Source organism: Mus pahari, chromosome X, assembly GCF_900095145.1.
Source record: "Mus pahari chromosome X, PAHARI_EIJ_v1.1, whole genome shotgun sequence".
NCBI lineage: Eukaryota > Metazoa > Chordata > Mammalia > Rodentia > Muridae > Mus > Mus pahari.
The window spans coordinates 142,041,406-142,068,765 of NC_034613.1; the positions used below are offsets into that span (position 1 = coordinate 142,041,406).

General features: G+C 41.2%; 1 protein-coding gene across 2 annotated transcripts in view; it reads right to left on the bottom strand.

Moving 5' to 3' along the window:
* Ca5b (carbonic anhydrase 5B) overlaps nt 1-27,360 on the bottom strand; it is a 53,723-nt gene that overhangs the window by 6,315 nt on the left and 20,048 nt on the right. For both annotated transcript variants that reach the window (XM_021188440.2, XM_029534295.1), the window contains exons 3-7: nt 18,989-19,186; nt 7,253-7,371; nt 5,612-5,707; nt 3,546-3,608; nt 2,341-2,496 (exon numbers count right to left, since the gene is read on the bottom strand). In XM_021188440.2, coding sequence (XP_021044099.1) covers nt 2,341-2,496; nt 3,546-3,608; nt 5,612-5,707; nt 7,253-7,371; nt 18,989-19,186 — 632 coding nt within the window. The remainder of the gene's footprint in view (nt 1-2,340; nt 2,497-3,545; nt 3,609-5,611; nt 5,708-7,252; nt 7,372-18,988; nt 19,187-27,360) is intronic.

Here is a 27,360-nt window from a genome sequence, read left to right on the forward strand (position 1 = left end):
ACTCACTTGGTAGACCAGGCTGGCCTCGAACTCAGAAATCCACCTGCCTCTGCCTCCCGAGTGCTGGGATTAAAGGCCTGCGCCACCAGGCCCGGCTTTATTTTGTGCTATTTTCTAAACTGTTTTCCTCATTTAATTTTATTTTCTGATCTGATCATATTGGCAATTTCTATAACTTTTTTTTTGTTTCTGGTTTTTGAAACAGGGATTAAAGGCATGTGCCACCACACTCAGCTCTTTAACATATTTTTTAAGAGAGGGGAGACTTGGTATATTGCTCAGCCTACTTTTGAATAGTTAGACTCAAGTAGTTCTTCTGCCTGAGCCTTCTAAAAGCTAAGACTGTAGGCATGTACAACGCATAGCTAATTCTAGAATATAATTTTATATAACATTTAATATGGTAATAGTTATTTCCAGTGGGCATGGTAGAACATACCTATAATCCCATCATTTGGGAAGGTGGGACTATCAAGACTTCCAAGTCATCTTTAGCTACACAGAGAGTTGGAGGCCACATAAGACAAAAAAAAGCACGTCTACATTAAACACAATGATTGGTACTCTGTATCCTTGGTTTACACATAAATATTAGAAAAATACTGTTGGCACTCGGGAGGTAGAAGCAGGAGGACATTGTAATTCCAAGGGACAGCTTGATCTATATAGTGAATTCTAAGTCAGTCAGAAAACTGCTTCTATTAAACATGTACAGATATTTTTCTTGTCATTATTCCCTAACCAATAGAGTAGGAAAATTATTTCCATAGCATTTACACTGTAGGGCAATATAATCTTAAAAAGTAATATAGATGTGATTTAAAGTATATTGGAAGATTGTATAAAGAGTAATATAGATGCGATTTAAAGTATATTAGAAGATGTATAAAATATAGATGTGATTTAAAGATGTGTGTAGTCTATATGCAAATTTTCAAATCTTAAGCAATTTCAGATAAGGTACTTGAGCAGCTGCATGGTTTGTATATTTGGGGTTCTGGAACAAGTCTTCCATAGCTACCAATGGAGGATTGTATTTACTTTTTAAAAAATACTTATTTTACTTTTTGTTTATGAGAGAAAGTATGTGTGTGCGCGCGTGTGTTGTCTATGGAGACCAGAAGAGGGCGTGGAATCCCCTGGAGCTGAAGTTACAGGTGGCTGTGCACTCCGTGACATGGGGACTTGGATCTGAACAGCTGTCTTCTCTGGAAGAGCAGCAAGTGCAGTAACTGCTGAGCCACCTCCCTAGCTCCTGTACAAACTTTTGAATAAAGATCATTTGGCCATGTTAAGAAAGTCTCTATTCATCTGTATTTTATTAAAAAAAATATTAAGGACAAAAATAAAGCTGGGTGGTGGTGATGCACACCTTTCATCCCAGGTTTCCAGAGGCAGAGGCAGGGGGATCTTTGTGAGTTCAAGGCCAGCCTGGTTTACATATCAAGTTTCAGGACAGCCAGGGCTACATAGAGAAGCCCTTTCTCAGAAGACCAAAAGAGAAAAAGAAATGAACAGTTACAAGCATCCTTCCGCTTCTGCTATAGTGCTGGGCTTTGTTTTTGATGTTCTATTTCACCTTCTTTTTTCCTTTTGTATCTATCAGTCTAAAGTTCACTTTGCTATGGGCATCAGAGTCATGCCAGTTAGCTTGGCTTCAAAAAAAGAGCTTGGAAGGTTTGGTTTGTTTCTTGTGACAATGCTTAAAAATCAGTATACATCCCACATACTTGCTATCTGTTTGACATGTGTGTTTGGACAGGAGTTGCTGGGAATTGAACTGGGACTAAGCTAGATCCCAAGCCCATGAGCAAATATTATTGTGCTTCAGTGGTAAATTAAATAAGACTGTTTTATAGGTATGGGTATAGTCATTATCATGTCAACCAATTTTCTAAGGAAATATCAGACCAAACTTTTATTATTTATTATGAAGAAATATTAAAATTTCCTCACAGTCATTGTTAAGAATCTCTTTATCTTGGGCCTTGATTTTAAACAGAGATTCACAGTTACTGAGGAAGCACACAATTCATAAGCAAATATAGAAGCAAGTAGCATATGTCCTTCTATGCTTTAATTCTTTTTCCTGATTAAGACTGGGGATATAGTCCCAAATGCTTGCCTCATGTGTGCGAGGCCCTGATTTTAATCCCTACCACGATAAAACAATAAAACCAGAACACAAATCTTTCACGTAAAGTTCCAGGCCAGCTAGGTTACATGAGACCCTACTTCTCCGAAGAGAAAAAAGCAAGTAAACAAACAAGAATGATGTCACGGTTTGAGCCCAGCTTGAACAGGCAGATTAGCATTCCTCAGATGGAAAATGTACAATACCTGGTCACGGTCAACTTCCACTGGCTGCTTCTTAATGATCCAGGTAACAGACTCTGAGAGGGGCGGTGTAGTGAGAGACCCAGAGTAGGTCCAGTAATCTGGGCAAGTAGGCATCAGACAGGAAGGGTCAAATGATCCAAATTTCACCAGGGTGTCCTGTCCAAGAGAAGGAGTTCCTGAGTTATTAGCTATCAGAAGGTGAGGCACTGATTCTCCTGCAGTGTGCAGGGACCAAAAATGGTCCAGGGGAAGTTAGGGGAGCTTAAGCTCTAGGGGAGGTTAAGGCAATTTCTGAAACGATCATCATTACTTAATCCAAAATCACGCTGTGCATTTCTGACAGTTTTCTCTAGGAAAACAGATTTAAAAAAAAAAAAAAGTCTTCTTCGATTCTCTTGGGGGTATTAGATAGTGGCTGGTCATAAACAGAGAGGCCTCTCTTCTTCAAGAGAGATGAATACAGATTTGTCCTTTTAAAACCAGCACAGAGCTCAAGGCATAGCTCAGTGGCAGACAGTTTGCCTGGCGTGCTCGAGCACCACATCCCAAGCAGGGCAGTGATGGAGAAAGGGAGGGAGAAAGGAAGGAAAGAAGGAAGTGAATGTCAGAATCCTGGACAAAGGAGAAAGAGAAAGGGGAGACAGGGAGCGAGGGGGAGAGGGAGGGAAGGAGGAAGAGGGAGGGTGAAAGGGAGAAATGGAGGGAGAGGGAGAGGAAGAGGGAGGGAGAGGAGTAAAGACAGAGAACAGAGGAAAGGTGTACTGATTTCCAGAAGCAGCCCCTAAGGGATTCTGAATACTGAGGAATTCATCTGGGGTTCTTCTAGACAAGTTAAGTCTCATTATGAAACTTTTCTCCCTGCCTACTTGTGGGAGGTAGCTAGAGGAAAAAAGGTTGCTCAGAGTGTTTCTACAAAGATAGAGAAGGAGCTGGTATCAGGGATAGAGTGGGCGCCTCAGTCAGCAACTGCTCAGCAAACCCAGAAAGCTCCACTAAAGCAATTGTGCCTGCGCCTGCCGTGCCGGGTCTTAACCAGGAGCCAATTATTATCATCAGTACACCATCTGCTCTGCCAGGTCACCTGCAGCACTGTTAAAAGAGACCTGAATACCATCCATTTAATCCATCTTCCTGCTTCAAAGTGTGTTCTCTACTCTGAGATCCAAATATAAAATATACTTCAAGTGATGCAAAGGGATAATTACCTTGTGCTTAATTGATGGCAAAGTGTCCACCAATTTCTGTAGTTCTTTATGATGTTTACCTAGCTAAAAGAAAAAAAAAAAGAACTATTACACACAATGGCCACCTCACTGTAGACATTCAAATAGAATGTGAATCAAAATTAACCACCTGGTGGTTACATATAAACAAACTGCAGGACCGAAACTAGATTTCAGCTGGTAATTACAAATATTATAAACATCACTAAATTAAATTAGACTTAGAACAAAATGAACAGGCAGTTTGCTGATAAGACCAGTGTGTCTAGAGAAAAGTGCCTTCTGCTCCCATTACCATCTTACACTGATTTTATTTAGTGTTTTAAAAATTATCCTTATTTTATGTTCATCAGCGTTTTGCCTGCATATATGTGTGTGTGAGGGTGTCAGAAGTTCTGGAACTGGAGTTAGAGACAGATGTGAGCTGCCATGTGGGTGCTGGGAATCGAACCCAGATCCTCTAGAAGACCAACTCCCTTCCCCAAGACAGGGTCTTACCTTATAGCCTGGGCTAGTCTCAACCTCTTCATCCTCCTGCCTCGACCTCCCGAGTGAAGCACATTTCCAGTGCTCACTTGCCTCACATGGATTGTGTCCACTTTGTTCGGCTGTGTATTATTTTTAAAGATTGATTTTATTTTTTGTATGTATGTATAGGGATATCTACATGTACATGTGTATATGTACATGTGTATATGTACATGTGTGGGCAGATCGTCGTGGAGGTCAGAAGATGGTGTTAAAGCCACTGAAGCTGGAGTTACAGCAGTCGTGGATAGTCTGATGTCCATGCTGGGAACTGAATCAGTCTTCTACAAGATCAGCAAGCACTAAACTGCTGAGCCATCTCTCTGGCCCCAGGGCTACATTTTATGCCATTTGAAATATATTCGTGGGCTGGAGAGATGGCTCAGCGGTTAAGAGAACTGACTGCTCTTCCAGAGGTCATGAGTTCAAATCCCAGCAACCACATGGTGGCTTACAAGCATCTATAATGGGATCTGATGTTCTCTTCTGGTGTGTCTGAAGATAGCTACAGTGTACTTATATATAATAAATAATTTCTTTTTAAAAAATTAAAAAAAGAAATATATTCATAACAGTTTTTTTTATTTTAACAACTATTCATTTTTACCATATACATGTAAAACACACATGCACACTTAAGAGTCTTACTATGCAGTCCTGGCTGCCCTCAAACTCACAGAGATCCACCTACCTATGCCTCCTGAGTACTGAAATTAAAGGAGTGTGCCACCACACATGGCCTGGTACTAATAATCTTTTTAAAATACTAATTATATATAATAATAAATTTTCTTGTGATATTTCCATATAGACATATCATATACTTGAATTATATCCATTTCTCTTCCCCCCCCTTCCTTCTCCTCTTTCCTATTGATTTCAATGTTCTTTTTTGAGCCAGAATCTCTCTGTTTTGACATGGATGTTCTGAAATAGGCTCTGTAGGCCAGGCTGTCCTTGAACTCACAGAGATTCACCCACCTTTGCCTCCCAAGTGCTGGGGATTAAAGTCGTGTGCCACTATACATAGCCCAATGTTCTCTGTTGAAAAAGATTTATTTATTTCATTATTCTTAGTGTGTGTATGTGTGTGTAAGGTTAATGTACATATGAATGAAGGCCTTTGATACCCCTGGAGCTGAAGTTATAAGTCAGAGAATGTGTGTGCTGGGAACTGAACTGGCTTCTGTCTACATGAATAGCACATATTCTTAACCACTACGAAGTCTCTACAGAACTTTTTCCTTTAAATTCTAAATTATTTTCAAATAAATAAGTTATAATGTTCTATCTTTTCAGTGATACAATGTATCATTTGAACTTAGTAAAATGAGTTTTTTGTTTGTTTGGTTGGTTGTTTGTTTGTTTGGGACAGGGTCTCTCTCTATAGTCTTAGCTGTCCCAGAACTCACTTTGTAGACCAGGTTAGCCTGGAACTCACAGAGCTCTGCCTGTCTCTGCCTCCCCAATGCTGGAATTGGGGGTGCACTGACACACCCAGCTTGAATTTTTGTTTTTACCTTTAAAAATACACCTATCACAGCCAAGCCATTTTCTTCCAGTGCTGCATCTTCAAAACTTTCAAATTTGACCGCATTCCAATGTACCAAGTGCAGCTGAAACAGAAGTAAAAGTGGGTTTATACACGACTGTGTGGGATTGGATCAAAATAAATGACAGCCCCGTCCAACAGGAAACATTTACTCTTGTTTCATCACCTGAAATAGACCCACTGAGATGTATGTGACAGTCTGGTGTGAAATAAGAACAACATAAAGAATTCGAAGAAGGCTTTGTGGCAATATTACTTTGGGAAAAGGGGATTTGTTAGCAGAGAAAAAAAAATAAAATTCACATAGTCAAGAACTTTGCAGAGAGGGATCAACATTTCTTCATTCCCACCCTGATTTGCATGAAATACTAATATCCCAAATCCATTTGCATCTAGAGAGAAGATGTTTATATTAAGAGAAATGCATCCTCCCTGTGAAAATTAGATGGGAACTACAGACAGATTTCCTCTTGGAGGGATGATAACTTAAAATGTTTTCACTTTTAGCATCACATTTGGAACTAAATTAAGGGGAAAGTTGCAAGGAGAAATTCTATTTGCAAGGAGAAATTCTATTTGCTTGTGCCTTGCTTGCATTTCCATATCAATCACTCTTCACCCACCATTCTCAAGCCTCCACTCCATCACCACCTAGCCTCCCAAATGAGCCCCTTCAAGGTCCTACTTAGCTTCCCCCCCCCCTCCTGAAAAGGAGCCCATCTGCAAGTCCGTCCTGGTGCTTTGGCCTTTTGATTTGAGAATCCCTCGATCCTTTTCCTGCTTTTCTCTCTGTCTTCTGCCATAGGCATCACTTAGGCTCTCACTACCTCCCTCTTGGACTAGTGCAGCCGTATAGCTGCTCTACAGTAGCTCATGGCTTTAGGGATGCTTGCACTTAGCTCAGAATTCGGAAAGAATTCAGTTCTAAATTTTAAATAGCGTATTGTATTTAATGTAGATGAGTGTTTTGCCTGCATCTGTGGCTGTGTATCATGTATATGCCTGCTGACTGTCACAAAGGGACATCAGATCCCCCTGGAATTGGTTGTGGTACCAGGTGCATGCTAAGAACTGAACTCAGGTTAGAGGACCAGTGCTCTTCCTGACTGCTGACCTATATCTCCGGCCCCAGAATTCAGTTTTATCTCTTACGGCTTATTTCATGTATGCTATTTAGAATGGATATACTTTTTACATGTCTCAGATGGGAAGGCTCAAGTATGTCCCTGAACAAGCTAAGTAAGATTGAAAGCATCACCTGAGACTTCCTGAAACCTCAGAATATCCGCCCCCACCTTTCTACACCCATTGTACCTCTGCTGTTCAACACCTTTAACTGCAACACGGGGGAGGCAGGGGCAGGAGAAACCTCTGTGAGTTCAAGCCACCTGGGTCCACATAGTGACCTCCGGGACAGCCAAAACAAGAATACCCTGTCTCAAAACAAACAGAGAGAGAGAGAGAGAGAGAGAGAGAGAGAGAGAGAGAGAGAGAGAGANAGAGAGAGAGAGAGAGAAAGAAAGAAAGAAAGAAAGAAAGAAAGAAAGAAAGAAAGAAAGAAAGAAAGAAAGAAAGAAAGAAAGAAAGAAAGGAAGAGAGAGAAACCTACCTCTGCTGGGTAGCATTTACTGTCCACGGTGTGCTCGGAGCCCCAAGCATCAATGGCCCCCCAGTGAAAATGAAACTGCTTCAGTCGGTAGTTGTGTTCCAGGGGTCCTCCTTCAATCACTGAAAGAAAACATCCAGCAATTCAGGGAACATGGGGAAAAGGTAGGCCTTCCCCTTGAATAATTTGGAGCATGTGATATCACCTACAAATATTTATGAGACTGATTTCCGCAAAGTAAATACACATATAAAGTTCACTTTACACGGCTTCACTAATTTTTGCATCTGTAGTTTTGGGGTTCAAGTTTTCCATTGTGGGAACAAAGTGCAAATTTCTCTTGGTGTATTTCTCGAAGTCAATTGGATGAAAGTAAACTGTGCAGACAAAAGATACTGTAAACATTTAAAAGATTCATTTAGGCCAGCCTACCCTCAAACTTAGAATTACCTTGCCTCAGCCCTCCTGAGTGCTAGCTTTAAAGGTATGTTCTATCACATGCATTCTCCTCCTTGGAAAGAAAAGGTGATTGCATTTATTTGAGTGTGCATGTGCGTATGTATATGTGTGTGTTCCAGGCTCCGCAGTGAGCATCTTTACCCACTGAGCCATCTCACCAGCCCCCATTCTTTTTATGTATACACTAACACCTTCCTTTTCAACTTCAGGGATTGTTTGAGACAGGGTTTCATCATGTAGCCCTGGGTGGCCTGGAACTTACTCTGTAGACAAGGCTGCCCTCAGACTCAGAGAGATCCACCTGCCTCTGAATGCCTGGCTCTTTGGGTTCTTTTTGTTTGTTTGATTATGCTTTTTTTTTTTAGATTAAAAAATTGTTTTATGTGAATGCGTGTTTTGTCTGCATGTTTGTCTGTGCACCACTTCTGTGCCTATTGCTAATGGAGGCCAAAGAGGGTATCAGATTCCTTCAAACTGGAATTACAGATAGTTGTGAGCCATTATAGAGATGCTATGAATCAAACCAAGGACCTCTAGAAGAGCCAGTGCTCTTGACTGCTGAGCCATCTCTCTAGCCCCCTCTTCTCAAGTTTTGAACATACTAGTACTTTTTTCCACTTTTGTTGAAATGGAATAGGAAGTTTGCAAGTCAAATGTTATCACCAGGGAGATGTGGCCCAAGAGTACACACTTTCAGTTAGATAAGTGAGTTACATTTTCAAGACCTATTGCACAGCATGGTATGCATAGGGAATAGTAGTATCTATTCCAAAAGAATAGATTTTAAATACTCTCACTACAAATAAATGGCATGTGAGGTGATGGGTATGTTAACTATCTTAATTCACACAATGTGTGTATGTACACATTCAATACTGTGTACATATACAAAATACCACATTGTAGCTCATCAATGTACGTACTTATTGTCAAATAATAAGAAACACAAAAAATTACTACCCAGCTCCCTTTATACAGAATAAACCATGTGAACTATCACACTGTTTACCACTGGTTTTAGTGACGAGTATTAAACAAAGGGTGTTTTGTTGAAACTATTTCTTTTGGACACCAGTGGAATCAAGACAATATAAAAATATTCACTATTGCAACTTATGTGCACAAATGATGGAGTCTGGCAATCCCAAAGACCAAATACACTGATGTATCATGCAGTGGTTAGCTCTGGATCTTAGTGTCCTCTGGAGATTTCTCACATGCTTTCTTCCTCAAAACTTGGTGTTGCCAGGGATGGTGGCACACACCTTTAATCCTAGCACTCAGAAGGCAGAGGCAGAGGCAGGTGGATCTCTCAGAGACTACACATAGTTAAAGTCCTGTCTGAAAAATACGTGGGAGGTGGGGCAAAAGACATTTTCATTAAGAGGCAGGTCAAGTTACCAAGGATAAGTTTGCTTTGGAGGGCAGGGATGATGTAGAGTGACCTGAATCATTAAGAGGAGCACAGTACTACAATGAACTGAAATAAAAATGCCCCTGTCCCTAAAAAGAAAAAGAAAAAAAATCATTTATTTTCTGGAAATAGGGTTTTATATAGTAGAGGTTGGCTTTCAACTCACGATGTAGCAGAGGATAATGACCTTGAACTTCTGATCCTTCTGCCCCAACCTTCCAAGTGCTAAGACTCCCCATGTGTCCCAGGCCTGTTTTTGTATGTGGTGCTGAGACTTAAGCCCAGGGCTTTGTGCATACTAGGCAAGTATTCTGCCAAGTGAGCCACATACCCAGCCCCATTTTTCTAAAGCTCTAAACTGTTAGCATGCTTTTCTTAAATACTGAATCTGATCTTTTGAATAAAAGTAAAGTTCTAGTCCCAAGTTAAGTGAACAGTACAGAGAAAACTGGTCCTTACCAGTTTGTCCTCTCCTTTCCCTAGCACAACATTGAAAATACATGCTGGACCTTGACTATATGTTTGCTCCAAACATGCGGAGCAAAGCAGAGACATGTCACCAACTTAGTGGCTTTGAGCGAAATGAAGGGCAGAATTGGTCTTGCTATGTTTTGATTCACCACATAGCAATGGTTCACACCATATTAAATTCACTTTTAAATCGACACGCCAGCTGATCCTGTGCCACACTACTCCATGCCCAAACACTACCGAGAGAGAGAGATGGTCTCCCATGAATATGGACACACCTGTGAGCACAGGTAAGACCACCACTTCTGCTCAGAGGGACCTGCCCTGAGTCGTTAGGACACAGGAAAGCCTGGGACAGGATCCTTCTGGATTCCATCAGCACCCAGAGCTGACCCTGTGCCACAGAGCTACATGTACAAATACCTCCAGGAATGAGCTGGTCTCCAAGGAATGCCTACACACTTGTGAGCACAGATAAGGCCACCACTTCTCTCCAAATTCCTGGCCCAAGAGGGACCCTCACAGAGCCATCAGGACACAGGAACCAAGGATCAGTATCCTTCTGGTCTCTGTCTGCACCCCAGAGCTGACCCTGTACCACAGCTCTCCATACCCTAATTCTGCCTGGAGAGAACTGGTCTCCCAGAAGTACTGGCACACAGGCTTGTAGGAGGGACAAGCCAAAGTCAGAGACAGCAATACCAGCTAACACCACAGAAAACCAGACGGCAAGAGGCAAGGGCAAAAACATAAGCAACAGAAACCAAGGCTACTTGGCTTCAACAGAACCCAGTTCTCTCACCACAGTGAAACCTGGATACCCCAACACACCAGAAAAGCAAGACTCTGATTTTAAATCACTTTCATGTTGACGAGAGAGGACTTTAAGAAAGACATAAATAACTCCCTTAAAGAAATACAGGCGAACACAGGTAAACTGGTAGAAGCCCTTAAAGAGGAAATGCAAAAATCCCTTAAAGAATTAGAGGAAAACACAGCCAAACAGGTAAGAGATTGAACAAAACCATCCAGGATCTAAAAATAGAAATAGAAACAATAAAGAAACCACAAAGGGAGACAACCCTAGAGTTAGAAAACCTAGAAAAGAGATCATTAGCAATACAACAGAATACAAGAGATAGAAGAGAGAATCTCAGGGGCAGAAGATACCATAGAAAACATTGACACAACAGTCAAAGAAAATGCAAAATGCAAAAAGATCCTAACTCAAAATATCCAGGAAATCCAGGTCACAATGAGAAGACAAAACTTAAGGAAAATAGGTATAGAGGAGAGTGAAGATTCCCAACTTAAGGGGCCAGTAAATATCTTCAACAAAATTATAGAAGAAATCTTCCCTAACCTAAAGAAAGAGATGCCCATGAACATACAAGAAGCCTACAGAATTCCAAATAGAATGGACCAGAAAATAAATTCCTTTCATCATATAATAGTCAAAACATCAAATGTAGCTGGGCAGTGGCGGCACACAGCTTTAATCCCAGCACTTGGGAGGCAGAGGCAGGCAGATTTCTGAGTTCGAGTACAGTCTGGTCTACAGAGTAAGTTCCAGGACAGTCAGGGCTACACAGAGAAACCCTGTCTCAAACAAACAAACAAACAACCCCAAAACACCAAATGCACAAAACAAAGAAAGAATATTAAAAGCAGTAAGGGAAAAGGTCAAGTAACATATAAAGGCAGGCCTATCAGAATTACACCAGACTTCTCACCAGAGACTATGAAAGCCAGAAGATCCTGGGCAGATGTGATACAGACCCTAAGAGAATACAAATGCCAGCCCAGGCTACTATACCCAGCAAAACTCTCAATTATTATAGATGGAGAAGCCAAGATATTCCATGTCAAAACTAAATTTATACAATATCTCTCCACAAATCCAGCCCTACAAAGAATAATAGATGGAAAACAACAACATAAGGAGGGAAATTACATACTAAAATAGGCAAGAAAGTCATCTTCCAACAATCCCAAAAGAATTTAGCCACACAATCATAAAAATAACATCAAAAATAACAGGAAGCAACAATCACTATTCCTTAATATCCCTTAACATCAATGGACTCAATTCCCCCAATAAAAAGACATAGACTAACAGACTGGATATGTAAACAGGACCCAGAATTTTCCTGCATACAGGAAATGCACCTCAGTGTCAGACAGACACTACCTCAGAGTAAAGGGCTGAAAAACGATTTTCCAAGCAAATGGTCCCAAGAAACAAGCTGGAGTAGCCAATCCAATATTGAATAAAATCAACTTTCAAACAAAAGTTATCAAAAAGGATAAGGAAGGACACTTCATACTCATCAAAGGAAAAATCTACCAAGAAGAACTCTCAATTCTGAACAGCATTATCTCTGGTACTCGGTAAGTTACAAAATCCTTAGTGTGTGTTTAACATTATATCTATGTCAACTGTACACTTGGGAGAAGCAAGGCAGAGAAGTGTTCTACCACATAATATGATTGACAGAGTGTACTCTGAAGGAGAAGAACTGTGGTTTGAACCAGTTGGCTACCTGTCACTGAGACCTGTGGTAGGCAAGGAGCTAGATATGAGGTAACCAAGGAAACAGCAGCTGTATGTTGGGAGCTGTGTCTCCTGGGTTGGGAAGGAGGAGTGATTTGAGGAAACTAATGAACTGAACCTTTGCATTGGGAGCCAACTTCCTATGGTTGTGAGTGTCCCTTCGGAGCTAAGCATTCTAGAAGCTGTAGTTAAGTTTGTCCCCATACATCAGAAACTCGGGCCACAGGAAACAAAGGGACTGGCTTCCCTTCTACTGACTTGCTTGTTTGCAAAGCCTGATGAACTTCCTCCGTTGCTAAACATGCTCACTATCAGTGTCTGCTTACAAGCTCCAGGCTTCATACAGTATCATTGGCACTGTGAGTTTTTAGAAAAAGACTTATTTTTAGTTTATGTGAATGAATGCTTTGCCTGCATGTATGAATGTAAAATCACATGTGTACTTGCTGTCCATGGAGTTCAGAAGAGGGTGTCAGATGCCCTAAAACTGGAGTTACTGATGGCTGAGAGTCACCATGGAAGTGCTGGGAACTGAACCCAGATCCTCTGGAACAGCAGTACTCTTGCTCGCTGAGCCATAGCTCCAGCCACACATTGTGGTTTTGACATCCCCCTTTTAAAAGGATCATGGGAAGAAATACCTTAAAGGGGAGATATGATCCACCAGGATTTGAGAGGAGACTAAGTATCACCTGATTTCTATGACTATGGTACCCACCTCATAAATATTGATTAAAACATCTTTAAAATCAATGCAGTGCTGGTACCCAACCTTTGGTCCTTCTTGGTTTGCCCCATTCTCTTCTGAGTGCATGGCTTACTTTACTTCACTTAAATAAGGTCCTGCTTGAACTGTCTGCATTTCACCTGAATTCTTTCCTTTGCAGAGACAAGAACCAAGGAGAAGCCTTTCCCAGAAACATCCCTTGCCACCTGTGCTGTCAACTTCTAACTTGATGGCCAGTCATCCCCATCCCTGGGTATTCATACAGTTAGTTGTATGATCCCCTCCCCTGGGTGTTAGCTGGGACTCACGACTTGTTTCTAAGCGAGGAAGTGACAGGATGTCTCTTTGGAGATGGGGTTACAAAGAAGACTGTCTGTCATCCTGCTTGCCCTCCCTGACTTTTCTCATATGCTTGTTTGCAAAGCTTGACGGAGCCTGCTGTCATGTGATAAGTGGTCCTACGAGGAAGACTTCAGGACGAGAAAATAAGGTGGCCTCTAGCTATCACCATTTGAGTGAGTTTATAAAAGAATCCTCTGCCTAAGGAACCGTGAGATGAAAATGTGATCATAAGGATATTTGCTTACAGCCCTGTGAGAAAATCAGCTGCAGAGCACACAGCTAAGCTGTGTGCAGAGTTTTAGTCTATGCGCACAGTCTGTACACAACTCTTCCCTAACCAGTTCCTGCCACACCTCTGAACTAGCCTCGATACCACTGCCTTCCTACAACTGACACACACTACAAACATCACACACCTCTGGTAACATGGAGATCCCCTATGTGTCACCTCTTCCAGGACGCCATTTCCCCTTCAATATATATATATATCTCACTTACTTAGTCATATATATATATATCTTAGTCATATATATATATATATATATATATATATATATATATATATATATCACTGTCACAGCTTTTACTTCTGTACAGTAGCAGCACCCCTTTCACTGTACTATAAAGGCTGACTCCTTAAAGGTAGGAGTCAAACCTTCTTCCTGTTTCTCCTTTGAATGCCTGGATCACTTTGACCCTATGCTGAAGTCCTTGTAGGAGAAGAGAACTCTGGCAGGCCTAGAATGGGATCTTATTACCCACCCCTCCCCAACACACACACACACACACACACACACACACACACACACACACACCACATGCTCACACACTTTTGACCCAGATTTAGATAAAAATTGTCTCTGTAGCTTCAGCAAATGGGGCTGGGAAAATATCCACACAGAGACAAATGAAAATAGATCCTTTTACCCAGTATAAACATGATTACCATAGCAGGCATGATGGTGCATGCCTGTAATCCTAGCACTCAAGAGGTGGAAGCAGAAGAATCAGGAATTCAAGGCTATATGAGACCCTACCTCAAACAAATAAGCACTCTTGCCCCACCCCAAACCAACTTGAAATAGATCAAAGATACTAATGTAATACCTTAAGGAGCTGTAGAGATGGCTTAGTGGTTAAGAGTTCTGATTGTTCTTCCAGAGGACCAAATTTGATTCCCAGCAACCACATGGTGGTTCATAACCATATGTAACTCCACTTCCAGGAGATCTGATGCTCTCCTATGACCTGTGCAGGCACTGAACTCACATAATGTAGAGACATGGGCTAAACAATCATACACATAAAATAATAAATTCTAAATTAAAACTTCCTTAAGAGATGTGTGTGTGTGTGTGTGTGTACATTCAGCCACAGAGTAAGAAAATTGTGTCATTTGCTAGAAAATAAATGGGTACAAATCTGGAAATAAGCCAGACTCAGAAAGACAAGTAATCACATTTTCTCTAATTTGTGGATACTATTTTTATAGATATATAAAAACCATATAAATATACATAAATGGCAAGGAAGAAAAGTAGCCAGAAGGAGGATGGAGAAAGGGTGAGATGCGGGGTCCCTATGCTTAAAGTGCATGATGTCCTTTAAAATTATCTTTATGAGTCCTAATGTTATATCCAATGAATAAACAAGAATTAAAAGAAAAACTGCCTATCTAACAGAGAATGGCAGCAACCTGGGGCCCCTACTTCAATCCCCGCCCCCAGGAAAAGATCAGGCTCTTTGTCATCTCAGATTTTAGTGGTCTTCTCTCATGTGCTTCTTGGCCCTCCAAAGAACCACTTTGGAAATCATCCCATTGGTTTTTGTTGTTGTTGTTGTTGTTGTTCAACTTGTTATCATGCCCTTCTTTCTTGCTTCTTTCTTCTTCTGTTGCAATTTCTCAGGGGAGAAAGCTAGGTTTAGTGATGGGACAATGCTCTTTCCTGTTATGGACCTTTTCATCTAAGACTTCCCCTCCGAATGCCCCTTCAGCTGCATTCTATAAGGGTTGGCAAGATGTGTGATGCTACATACCTTCCCTGGCTCCTTCTCCTGTGCTTTACTCCAGATCTTATAACATACTTTGTTGCAGCTGTGCATCGGAGGGCATTTTCATTTTATATAGTATTTTGAAATCCACAAGTTAGATGTTCTCCCTAGAACTTTCTTGCATTTCATCATTTTTAGGATGCCTTTGCTTCCTTTCATTGTTTCCTTTATTTTTATGTTCAGTTGCTCTAATTTTGTCCCTCTTTAAGTGCTATGGATTTTTTTTTGGAAACAGGATGAAGAAATAACAATGAAGAATAAGCAGGAATTTAAGAGGTAGCCAGTCACTGAAAAGAAAAAAGAGAGGGAGACAGAAAGTCAGGTAATGATTAGAGACTGATGGTATTTTATAGGAAATAATAATCAAACTCTATAAAAGTGGTGACATTTTTAGTCCTTTCCAAGAAAATGAAAAATAAGTAACTTCTTTAGAATTTTTCTTGCATGTTTATACAAACAAATACGACCAAACAGTATAACTTATAGATCTACTCAGTCAGGGAGGCAAGATGGAGGGATCCTAACCAGGCAGCTCCATAGTCCCTGAATATTGACTGAGAGGAAAACATGAGTCATTTGTCTCCACTTGGTATAACCCATGCAAATGAACAGAATAAGATTTTTTTAAATCTACAATTCAAAAGAAAAGGACTAACTTCAATAAAACAGCCATTGAATCCAAGTTGTGGCACACTGTAATACCAGCACCTGAGAGGCAGAAGCTGGAGAAACAGGAGTTCAAGGCTACATAGAAAGTATATATATATATATATGCATGCAATAACAGTTAGTGAATAAAAGGCCATGATTAGTAGGGGAATGAGGACAGATATATGGAAGGGTTTATAAGAAGGAAAGAATATCATGTAATTATATTTTAATCCCTATAAAAAGATGTAGCCATTTTTTTTCATTCATTGGCATATATTATGAACCATAGGTCACAGATCTATTAAGGAATCTCCTGCTTTGAAAGGCTACTTGTGAACTTTGAATAACTTTAACAATATGTACAGCATGAAATGGCTCAGTCTTTCCTTAAAACCTTAGAATTAGAGAAACATGTAACCTTAATTTTCTTGTTTTAGTAAAAGGCTATTTTGTTTGGTTGTTTAATTGTTATTGTTGGGCTTTGGTTTTGTTGTTGGTGGGGTTTTTTTGGTTATTTTGTTTGTTTGTTTCTTGTGTTTTTTGTATTGTTCAAAATAGAACATTTCCCAAGAGTAAAAAAAAAGAAGAAGAAGAAGAAAGAAAGAAAGAAAGTCAGAGGTTACCCTCGGGTACACGAGAGCCAGTCTCAAAACACAAACCAAACCGCATCACAGCAATTTAACTCTGACGGGTCTTGGCCTTAACTCATTTGACTAAGAAAACCCAATAAACAGCTTCGTAAGATTCCCAACTCAACACAGCATGACAGCTGTCCACATGCTAAGTCTACCAAAGGCTTTCCCAGCTGACCAACACCTTAGGACTTGCAGAAGAAAAGAAAGATTACTAGGAACTGTGAGAAGATTCAGCTCAAGGGACTTTGTGATGTATCCAGAGTGAATTATAGGGGTAGGCACCTGCAGCTGGTCAACAGAGGTAACAGTGGAGCTCCAGCATGGTCCCAGGGAACATAGGGATTTGGTTTACTGTTTTGAAATTTTCTGGAATTCTTACACATGGCAGTAATAGGAACTTCCAGTTGAAATGGGAACAACAGACTCTAGAGCTTGAGGGAAATTATGAAAAAAAAAACCACAAATCTGTAAGGAAAAGAAGCTATGAGATATGTTAAGTGACACATTCAGGGACTGGGGGATGGGGCTGTGTCATACTGTAAAGAAAAAAGCAGAGCAGGGTGGAAAGATGGCTCAGTGGGTAAAAGGAGTTGCTATGCATGCAGTAGAACCCAGGTTTTAAGTCCCAGCATCCATGCAGAAACTGGGCATGGCTACACATGCTTGTAACCCCAGCATTGGAAGAAAGACGAGGGTCCCACCAGTTCAATGGCTGGCCAGCCTAGCCAAAATGAAAGTACTGCATTCAGTGAAAGACCTCCACCTCAGGGAATAAGGTGGCTAGCAACAGAGGAAGACACCTGCATCCTTTTCTGGTCTTTGCATACATGTATATGGTACACATATTGACATGTACTACACATACCTGCATATACTACTATACACATAGCACACACATATGCACCTACTCAGGGCAAAGGGGGATGTGGAGACATTTTAGTCCAGAAAGACAGGTTTAGATACTTCCTGAATCATAGCAGAGAAGGATGCTAGAAGGAAGAGAGTGGCAAGTGGCAGGGGAAGAGACAGACAGAGGGGGGGAAGAGGGAGAGGGAGAGGGAGAGGGAGAGAGATTGAGAACTGGAAGAGGGGTCTGTTTGTAGTCCATGGAGCTAAATAGGCCAGAACACCATATTTAAACACCAAAGAATTACAAGAAAATGCAAATAAAACAAAGGAACAGCTGAGATTTCCAGACCAATTAAATATGTCTACGTTTTTAAAGTTACACATCTTTAATTTATCCAGCGTCACTGTAATGGACTCACCTCATATACATGAAAAAAAAAAGCCATTTTCTCTGAGCTCGGGAACTGTCAATATCAGTTCTAATGGTATCTGACATGCGCACCACCCCTGGTCCTGTATCACTAAATGCTACTTGTGTTCTCCTTCCATACTAGTGGAAATACCCCCAAATGCCTGCAGAGTTTTCCAAGAATCCCCAGTCCAGGGGCCCGGGAAGGGGTGGAGCAATAGGAGGATGGTGTCCAAACTGCCCCTAACTGAGAACCACTCTATTAGCTATACTATTCTGGATAATAATTGTTTCAGAGTAGTAATTATTGGACATCATCACATTCACAGTGTTCTGTTGTTGTTTGAATTGGATCTCACCATGCACACCACGGACAGCACTATGGAGACCAGACTGGCCTTGAACTCACAGAGATCCACCTGTGTCTGTCTCCAAGGACTAGGAGTTAAGGTGCATGCCACTACACCCAGCACAATTAAGTAATACTGCTTAACAAAACTAGCATGACCCAAGTTTCTTATTTCTCTAATATGTGGCTCATCTGAACTAGTTAAGACCATAATCTAGCAACACACATAAATATTATTTTTGCCCCATTTCAGGTATATTGCAATCTGGTAAGTTAAATGTGACTAATAATATTTCTATTTAATATGATGGTTCATGTAAAGTCAGCAAGCAGAGGAAAAATCGAATATATACATAGAAAATAAATTTCTAGTAAAGTTAAGTCATATATTCTCCTTTATACTGGTTATAGAATTTATACATAAACAATAAAATATCACTTATATTGGATGGAAAATGGCTACAAAAACATTTTACATATATTCAAAAAGTAAAAGTTCGTTTCATGCCACTGTTAATAAAAAGGTCACCAGTATCATGGAGATGGAGACTTCATGATGTGGGTTGTTTTTGTTTTTTTTTTAAAGATTTATTTGTTATCTATACAGTATTCTGCCTGCATGTATGCTTCATGCCAGAAGAGGGTGCCACGTCTCATTATAGATGGTCATGAGGCACCATGTGGTTGCTGGATATTGAACTCAAGATCTCTGGAAGAGCAGTCACTGCTCATAACCTCTGAGCCATCTTGCCAGCCCCAGATGTGTTCGATTTTGATACAATGTAGTTCCTTTCGCTGTACAAATGACTACCAGATCTTGCCTTTACCTGATTTATCTGTAGAATCTTCAAATTCCACAAGAAAAGAGTACCCATTGTTCCAGATGTGGAGACAGGTGGCTGGGTCATAAGAAATGGTGAGTGGTTTTAAGCCAGGGTCATAAACACTGTCCCTCCATCGGATGTTGATGGGTGACTGCCGATCACCCGCAGGAACAAGATCCAAGTTCTCCCAAAGTGGAGGTACTAGGAGAGAGCAAGTTGAGGCAATTAGCAAAACCAGCTGCTACATAATACCACAATAAGACCATCCCATTTGGGAAGAACACGAAGAGAGCAAAGGCAGCTCACAGTCTCAGAAATTAGCTACTTGGGGCCTTAATGGACTGTGTAAAGCAGATCAGGGCAGGCTAGAGAGCACCTTGAGGTCAGGGGACACTCTTCATTCTACCATCTCATAAAACCAACTCATCTCAGCCTGTCTGCTAACGTGATCTGAAGCCAGTGCCATGGCTCTGAGGAATCAGCACAATACCTGGAGAGTGGAGTGTAGAAACAGTTTTCACAAATGGTGCTGTTTCATTGCAATTCCTTGACCTCCGACCATCTAAACTGGTTTCAGATACAAAGTCAAGTGAACCTTCAGTAGCGGACTTTATCTCAATAAAGGAAACAGGGTTAGAACTGTTGGAAAACAACATTTAGTTCAGTATTGTCAGTTGGTTGGCTGGTGTATCCTGCCTTCTAGACAGTGATTGTGCCGCATAAGTGTGCATGCCACATTAGCCTCTATAAACAACTGTGAGGACTAAGCAGCCACCTTATAAGACCTGGGTGGATATCAGCATTGCTGAGGTCCCCCAGGTTCAGTTTGTTACAAGAATGTGCACACTGTCTCTTAAGGTAGACACATACAGTTTGTCCAAAACATGTGCTGACTATATGGCTTGTGCCTTCTTCCATAAAACCAAGCCTAGGTTTTTGCAGCAATATATCAGCAGATGTCCTGATGATAACACAGAGAGATCCGTTGAACTACATATAAATGATGAACAAAACCCTCAACTATCAGTTTAGGATGGTCTCCCTCTTCAAACTGGATAGCTGCATATAGAAGTATTCAAGTGGATCCACACTTATTACTCTCCACAAAACTCAAGTCCAAACAGATCAAAGACCTGAATGTAAAACTGGATACACTGAACCTGATAGAAGAGAAAGTGGGGAATGACCTTGAATGCACTGGCACAGGAAAGCATGTTCTGAATAGAACACCATTAACACAGTCACTAAGATCAACAACTAATAAATGGGACCTTATGAAACTGAAAAGCTTCTGTAAGGCAAAGGACATCTGTGATGGTTCATATATACTTGGGCCAGAGAGTGGCACTATTAGGAGGTGTGACCTTGTTGGAGTAGGTGTGTCACTAGGGCATGGGCTTTAATACCCTAGTCCTAGCTGCCTGGTAGTCTTCTCTTAGAGGCCTGTAAATGAAGATGTAGAACTTTCAGCTCCTCCTATACCATGCCTACCTGGATGCTGCCATGCTCCCACCTTGATGATACTGGACTGAACCTTTGAACCTGTAAGCCAGCCCTAATTAAATGTTATCCTTATAAGAGTTGCCTTGGTCATGGTGCCTGTCTACAGCAGTAAAACCCTAAAACAACACCATTATTAGGAAAAAGCAGCAGCCTATAAAATAGGAAAAGATTTTTACCAACTCCACATCTGATAAACTAACACAAGGGATAATTCATACTGATGTGCATGTAAAGTGAGGACGGTTCATTCCTCACTTTTGCTGGTGGTAGTGCAAACTTGTACAGTCACTATGGAAATCAGAGTGGCACTTTTTCAGGAAGATGGGAAAGGATCTACCTCAAGACCCAGATACGCTCAAAGGATGTTTCATCCAAACATAGAGACACCTGCTGCTCTATTCATAGTATCCAGAAACTGGAAACAATCTAGATGTTCCTCAAAAGAAGTACTGATAAAGAAAATGCAGTACATTTACATAACGGATTATTATTCAACTGTTTTTTAAAAAGGAAATTACGAAATGGATGGAGTTAGAAAAATATCATTCTGAGTGAGATAATCAAGACACAGAAAGAGGCTGGGCAGTGGTAGCACACGCCTTGGGAGGCAGAGGCAGGTGGATTTCTGAGTTCAAGGCCAGCCTGGTTTACAAAGTGAGTTCCAGGCCAGCCAGGGCTACACAGAGAAACCCTGTTTCAACCCCCCCCCCCCAAAAAAGAATGGAGAGACAGAAAGAGAAACATGGTATGTATTTGCTTATACATAGATATTAGCTGTTAAGTCAATAATACCCAAGCTGCAACCCATAGAACCACAGAGGTTATGGACTTAGGGAACAGACAGATCTCCCTGAGAAAGGGGAATAAAATAGAAATTTTTGGATAAGGAGGTTGGGTAGAAGTAGGGGGGAGGGAAGAGTGGGATGATGAGGGAGGAAATATGAAAGGAGATAATTAAAATTATGGGCCATTTGAGGAGTAGTATGGGAACCTAGTACAGTAGAAAGTTCCTAAAATATATACACATATAAAGGAAACCTAAATGATATCATCATAAATGGGAAGACAGAGCCCCAACTGGACATCTCTTGTTACCAAATGAAGCATCTAGTACTGAGAATGGGTTATACCTAATTGAGTTGTTGGCCAAAGAGTCTCATGGGAACCTCCCATACAACTCAGGCTGCTCCCAAGACTATAGGTACTCTCCACAAACTGAAGACAAGGCCCTCTTGATGAAGACAACATCTATATCATTCACTAAACATGAAGATATTTAGAGTCTTCATCCCTAGGTTCTAGCCTCTTTGATACAGAAAGTTACTCTGCACGTTACCAAAAGAGAAACTTAAACACCAGCTCAACCATAAAACCTTTGATCTACAACAGTGTTCTGCCTGTAAGACATGCTAGGGCAATGATGGCACAAAGCTTGTGGGTATAACCAACAAAGATCTGATTTGAGTTATGGTTTACTCCATGAGACAGAATTTATACCTAATGCTCTTGGAGGGACCAAGAATCTAAGAGTAGCTAGCCTAGTTGTACTGAAAGAAAATAGTAATAAGAAAATAGTAATAAAATGACTCCGAATGACACTCTGCTGTACTCATAGAGCAGTGCCTTGTTCAGCCATCATCAGAGAAACTTCCTCCTGCAGCAGATGAGAGCAAATAGAGAGACCCACAGCCAGACAGTGTGCAGAGAGTGAGAGACCTTGGAACACTCAGCCCTAATTGAGCTATCTCCATCAAACCCCTCCCCTCAGAGCCCAGGGAACCCTGTGGGAGAGGATGCAGAAAGAGTAAGAGCCAGAGAGGGTGGAGGACACCAAGGAAATGAGGCCCAATGAATCAACACAAGCAAAGCTCACATGAACTCACAGAGACTGAGGCATCATGCACAGGGCCTGCACAGGTCTGCACCAGACAGGGTCCTAGAGATGAAAGAAGTGGACGCATGCCCCTGTCCCTAACCTAGCAGTATCTCCAACTGATAACCAGTTGCAAATGAAAATTTACTTTCCTCCAAAGGAGTCATACTGGGGAAATAAACTACTCTTAAGGGTAGGCTGCATGTTCAGCAGTAGATGGCTAAGAAGAAAAAACACCTCAATGGCAGTTGGGGATGTACACACACACACACACACACACACACATATACATGAATACATATACATATATATACATTATAGCTTATAGTTTATTGATTTTATGGGAGTTCTAAGTGTGTGAATGATTGGGTCGCTGCATCTACATCTGTTTTTTATGCCGTTTCTTCTGCTCTTTTCCTTCTGTCTGTTTTGTCCTATTCGAATGTGTTAGTTTTTATCATTATATTATAATCCTTTAGAAGCCTGTTTATTTTCTAGCCTGATCCACAGAATGAATTCCAGGACAACCATGGCAAAATAGCCTCAAAACACAAATAATAGTGGCAATAATAATAATAATAATAATAATTAATTAAAAATGTCAGGCATGGTGGTGGTACTCACCTTTAATCCCAGCAGTCAGGAGGCAGAGGAAGTCAGATCTCTGCGTTCAAGGCTGGCCTAGTCTACAGAGTGAGTTCCAGGATGGCCAGGGCTGTATAGGATGACCGTGTCTCAAAAACAACAGCAACAACAACGACAATAATAGAAGTTTGTTTATTTTCTACTGAGAGACAGAAACATGGAGGTGGAGCCCTGGCTGTCCTGAAACTCCGTCTGGAGACCAGGCTGGCCTCAAATCACAGGGATCCACCCCCCTCTGCCTCCAGAGTACTAGGATTAAAACTGTTCACCATCACTTCCTGGTTCCCCCTGCACACCCCAAAAACCTATTTTCAATAGAAGGAAAAAACAGAAGCACCAGGATGCATAGATTCAAGGTCAACAAGAAAAAAATGCTGAAGAGATGGGTCACTGATTGAGAGTGCATCCTAGTCTTCCAGAGTATCTGAATTTGGTTCCAAGTACCCACAGCACACTGGGCCCCAGTCATATGCAACTGCAGCTCAAGAGGATCTGATGTCTTCTTGTGGCCTTTGTAGGCACTTGCACAATTACATACACATACATAAATAAATAAACATTACACATAATTACACATGAAAGTACCCATACATAAAAATCAAATAAAAGCTTTTTTAAAAAGCAGGAGCAACATAAATGGACGGAAGTTAGTACCAGTGTCCTGTACATCTTGCCCCACCTACGGGTTTGACTGCAACAGCCGTGTTGTTAGCCAGGAACATCTCCCATATAAGTCGGTGTTATTCTCATTCTCCTATTAATGCTAGGGCAGAATCCTAACTCTGAATCACTATTATGGAGAAGATATTTCACTTCCTTTTGGTACCTGCCCAGAGCTAAATTCTCCAAGCCTCAGCTTTAATTTTTCGTTTGCTTGAGTTTTTTAAAATTTACCCCAGCAGTATGTATATTGAGTGCTCCTGAGGATGTCAACCAGCTGTTCTCAACATCATGGAAGAGTCCCCTAAGAGACAGTTGCTAGTTTCCTGATGCTTCAGAGTAGGGTTCTACTGCCCTCTACTGGACAAAGGCCAGAGATGCTAATAAACACCCTTCTCTACATTATCCCGCTGGATATGTTCCTAGAGCCAGAATTGAGAAGCCAAAAACTATACATGAATTCAAAGTTTGATTCCCATCCCACTCAGTTTCAAAGATTCCTGGCCCAAGGAAACCTCCTGTCTTGTACATATGATATTCTCAGACTAATATACCTGAGAAAAAAGACAATTTAAAAATCAACAAGTGAGAGTCTCCTGTGAAGATTATGGAAGAACTGGAACACTGGTCATCAAGTCCCTAAAATAAGGCCCTCTGTCATTCTTGATTGTTCACGACTTCATTCGAACATTGGGAACTGTAAGTTCTTACATTTTTTATTCTCCCCTCTCCCTTTCTTTCTCCTTTTTTTGTTTTTTGTTTTTTTTGTTTGTTTGTTTTGTTTTTGTTTTTCGAGACAGGGTTTCTCTGTATAGCCCGGGCTGTCCTGGAACTCACTTTGTAGACCAGGCTGGCCTCGAACTCAGAAATCCGCCTGCCTCTGCCTCCTGAGTGCTGGGATTAAAGGCATGCGCCACCACGCCTGGCTTCTTTCTCCTTTTAAACAAAAAAGCAGACGGGAATGCTTTCCTGGTACTTGATGACCATTTCCCTTGAGAGATTCCCTTGAGATTGTGTTGTGTTCTAAGAGGTCTTATTTTCACACATTTCTCATAGAACAGAAAACAGCAATGATTGTGTCAACTACAGCTCAACTTAGTAGAGCCAGATTGTTCATAAGACTCTGTAATCACTATGGTGGTGGATGTGGTAGAGTGTTCACCTCCCAAGTATTGTACCCTAGGTTCAATCCTCAGGACCGCAAGCAATAGTTATTATAATAATAAAAGATTCTGCAGCTAATAAACACCAATACTTATTTGTTTATTTTAAGATTTTTTTTATGGATATGGTTGTTTTGCCTGCATGGCTGTCTGTACTACTTGCATCTCTTCAGCCCCTCTAAACTGTAGACTCCATGTTAACCATACATTTGCTCTCAACTCTTATTTGTGTAGGTTTGGTGTAGTGTGTACTTTAGCTAACAGAATATCATGGAATGAGTGGCTTATAAGCAAAAGAGATACAACTTTCCTCACAGTTCTAGAGTCTGGAAAGGCCAACAGAAGGCAGCACAGATTTGGCGTCTGCTGAAGGCTTCTTTCCGGTCCACAGCTATCTTCTTGGTGTCTTCTCACTCCAGTCTTATAAAGGGGCCCTCATCCCATTCATAAGGGCTAAATCTTTGTCAAATTCATTGCTTCCCGAGACCTCACCTCCTAGCATCATCACTGGGAAGTCGGGAATTGTACAAACAAGTTTTAGGGAAACACATCAAATTCACTGCAGTCAGCTATTTGTCCAGCCTTAACAGTACCCCTGTTTCAGCCTTTGAAACATGAAAAGCACACTCATACCTTAGCCCCGTTGGTCCTTCCACAGAAGCTAATCACCCCTCATTCGGCTCAAGGAATGATTCCTATCAGGTCTTGGGATTAATTGTTCTCTCCTCAGCTAAGTTTCCTTTGATCCTCTTATAACAGGATCCTCCCTATACCATTAAAACAAAACAAAACAAAAATGTCCTGGCTGTCCTTAGAACTCGCTATGTAAGTAACATAGACCAGGCTGGCCTCAAACTCACAGCAAACCACCTGCCTCTGTTCCTCCAGTACTGTGATCAAAGGTGTGCAACATAGTTTCTCAGAAACTTGAAAATAGTTCTACCTGAAGACCTGAAAATAGTTCTATACCTCCTGGTCATATACCCAAATGATGCTCCACCATACAAGGACACATGCTCAACTATGTCCACACCAGCTTTATTCATAATAACCAGAAACTGGAAACAACCAAGATATCCCTCAACTGAAGAATGGACAAAGAAAGTGTGGTTCATTTATACAGTGCAGTACTACTCAGCTATTAAAAACAAGGATATCAGGGGCTGGAGAGGTGGCTCAGAGGTCCTGAGTTCAATTCCCAGCAACCACATAACCACATAACTCATAACCATCTACAATGTAATCTAGTGCCCCCTTCTGGCCTGCAGGCATACATTTAAGCAGAACACGGTATACATAATAAATAAATAAATCTTAAAAACAAAAACAAACAAACAAACAAACAAACAAAAACAAAGGTCATGAAGTCTGCAGGCAAATGGATGGAACTAGAAAATATCACCCTGAGTGAGGTAACCCAGACTCAGAAGGACATGCATGGTATGTACTCACTGATAAGTGGATATTGGCCAGGTACAGGATAACCATGATACAATCCATAGTTCCAAAGAAGCCAAATAACAAGGAGGGTATTTGAAAATCACTCAGAAGGAGAAATAAAATAGCTATCAGAGGTGGATGGAAGGAGGGAACTGGGTAGGAGAGGGGATGGGGAGGGGAACAGGGCAGGTGAAATCAGGTGTAGGGAGAGCAGGCAAGGGGGAAGAGAATGAACATCATGACAGGCAGTGGGGGAGGGCATCTCTAGGACATGCCAAAGACCTGGGACAGAGAAGGCTCCAGGATGTCTATGGGGCGACTCTAGCTGAGACTCCTAACAGTGGAGGATATGGAGCCTGAAGAGGGTACTTCCTGTAGCCAGGCACGGTGCCCAGTGGAGGGATAAGAATGCAAACCCACCCACAAAACCTGCCTTGTAAGGGCCAAAAAGAAGGTGTCATCTTTTGTTTGTTTGTTTGTTTATTTTTGTTTTTTGGCTTTGTTTTGTTTTTGAGACAGGGTTTCTCTGTGTAGCCCTGGCTGTCCTGGAACTCACTTTGTAGACCAGGCTGGCCTCGAACCCAGAAATCCACCTGCCTCTGCCTCCCAAGTGCTAGGACTAAAGGTGTGCACCACCACTGCCCGGCTTAGAAGGTGTCATCTTTAAAACAAAGACCAAGACTCTGCTAGACACTTCATCTTCTAGGGCCTTATTCTTGGGCTTCCTAGCCTCTAGAAGTGAGTAATCAAGTTCTGTTGTTTATAAATCACCCAGGGTAAGGAATTTGGTTACAGTAGCATAAATGTGGCACTGAGACAGTGATTCTGCATTTTGCTTTACCTCTCACTAGATTGCCATATCACTTCTTCTGTAGGGTCTTTCAGAGTTACTTCTTCTTTGCCTTGCCCATGACTACCAGTATAGTTCAAGTCTCTACAACCTGGATNTTTTCAAGTCTCTACAACCTGGATCTTTCTAGGGAGTCTTCCGGTGACATTCATTCCCTCATCTTTCTCCTCCTCCTCCTCTTCTTCTTCTTCTTCTTCTTCTTCTTCTTCTTCTTCTTCTTCTTCTTCTTCTTCTTCTTCTT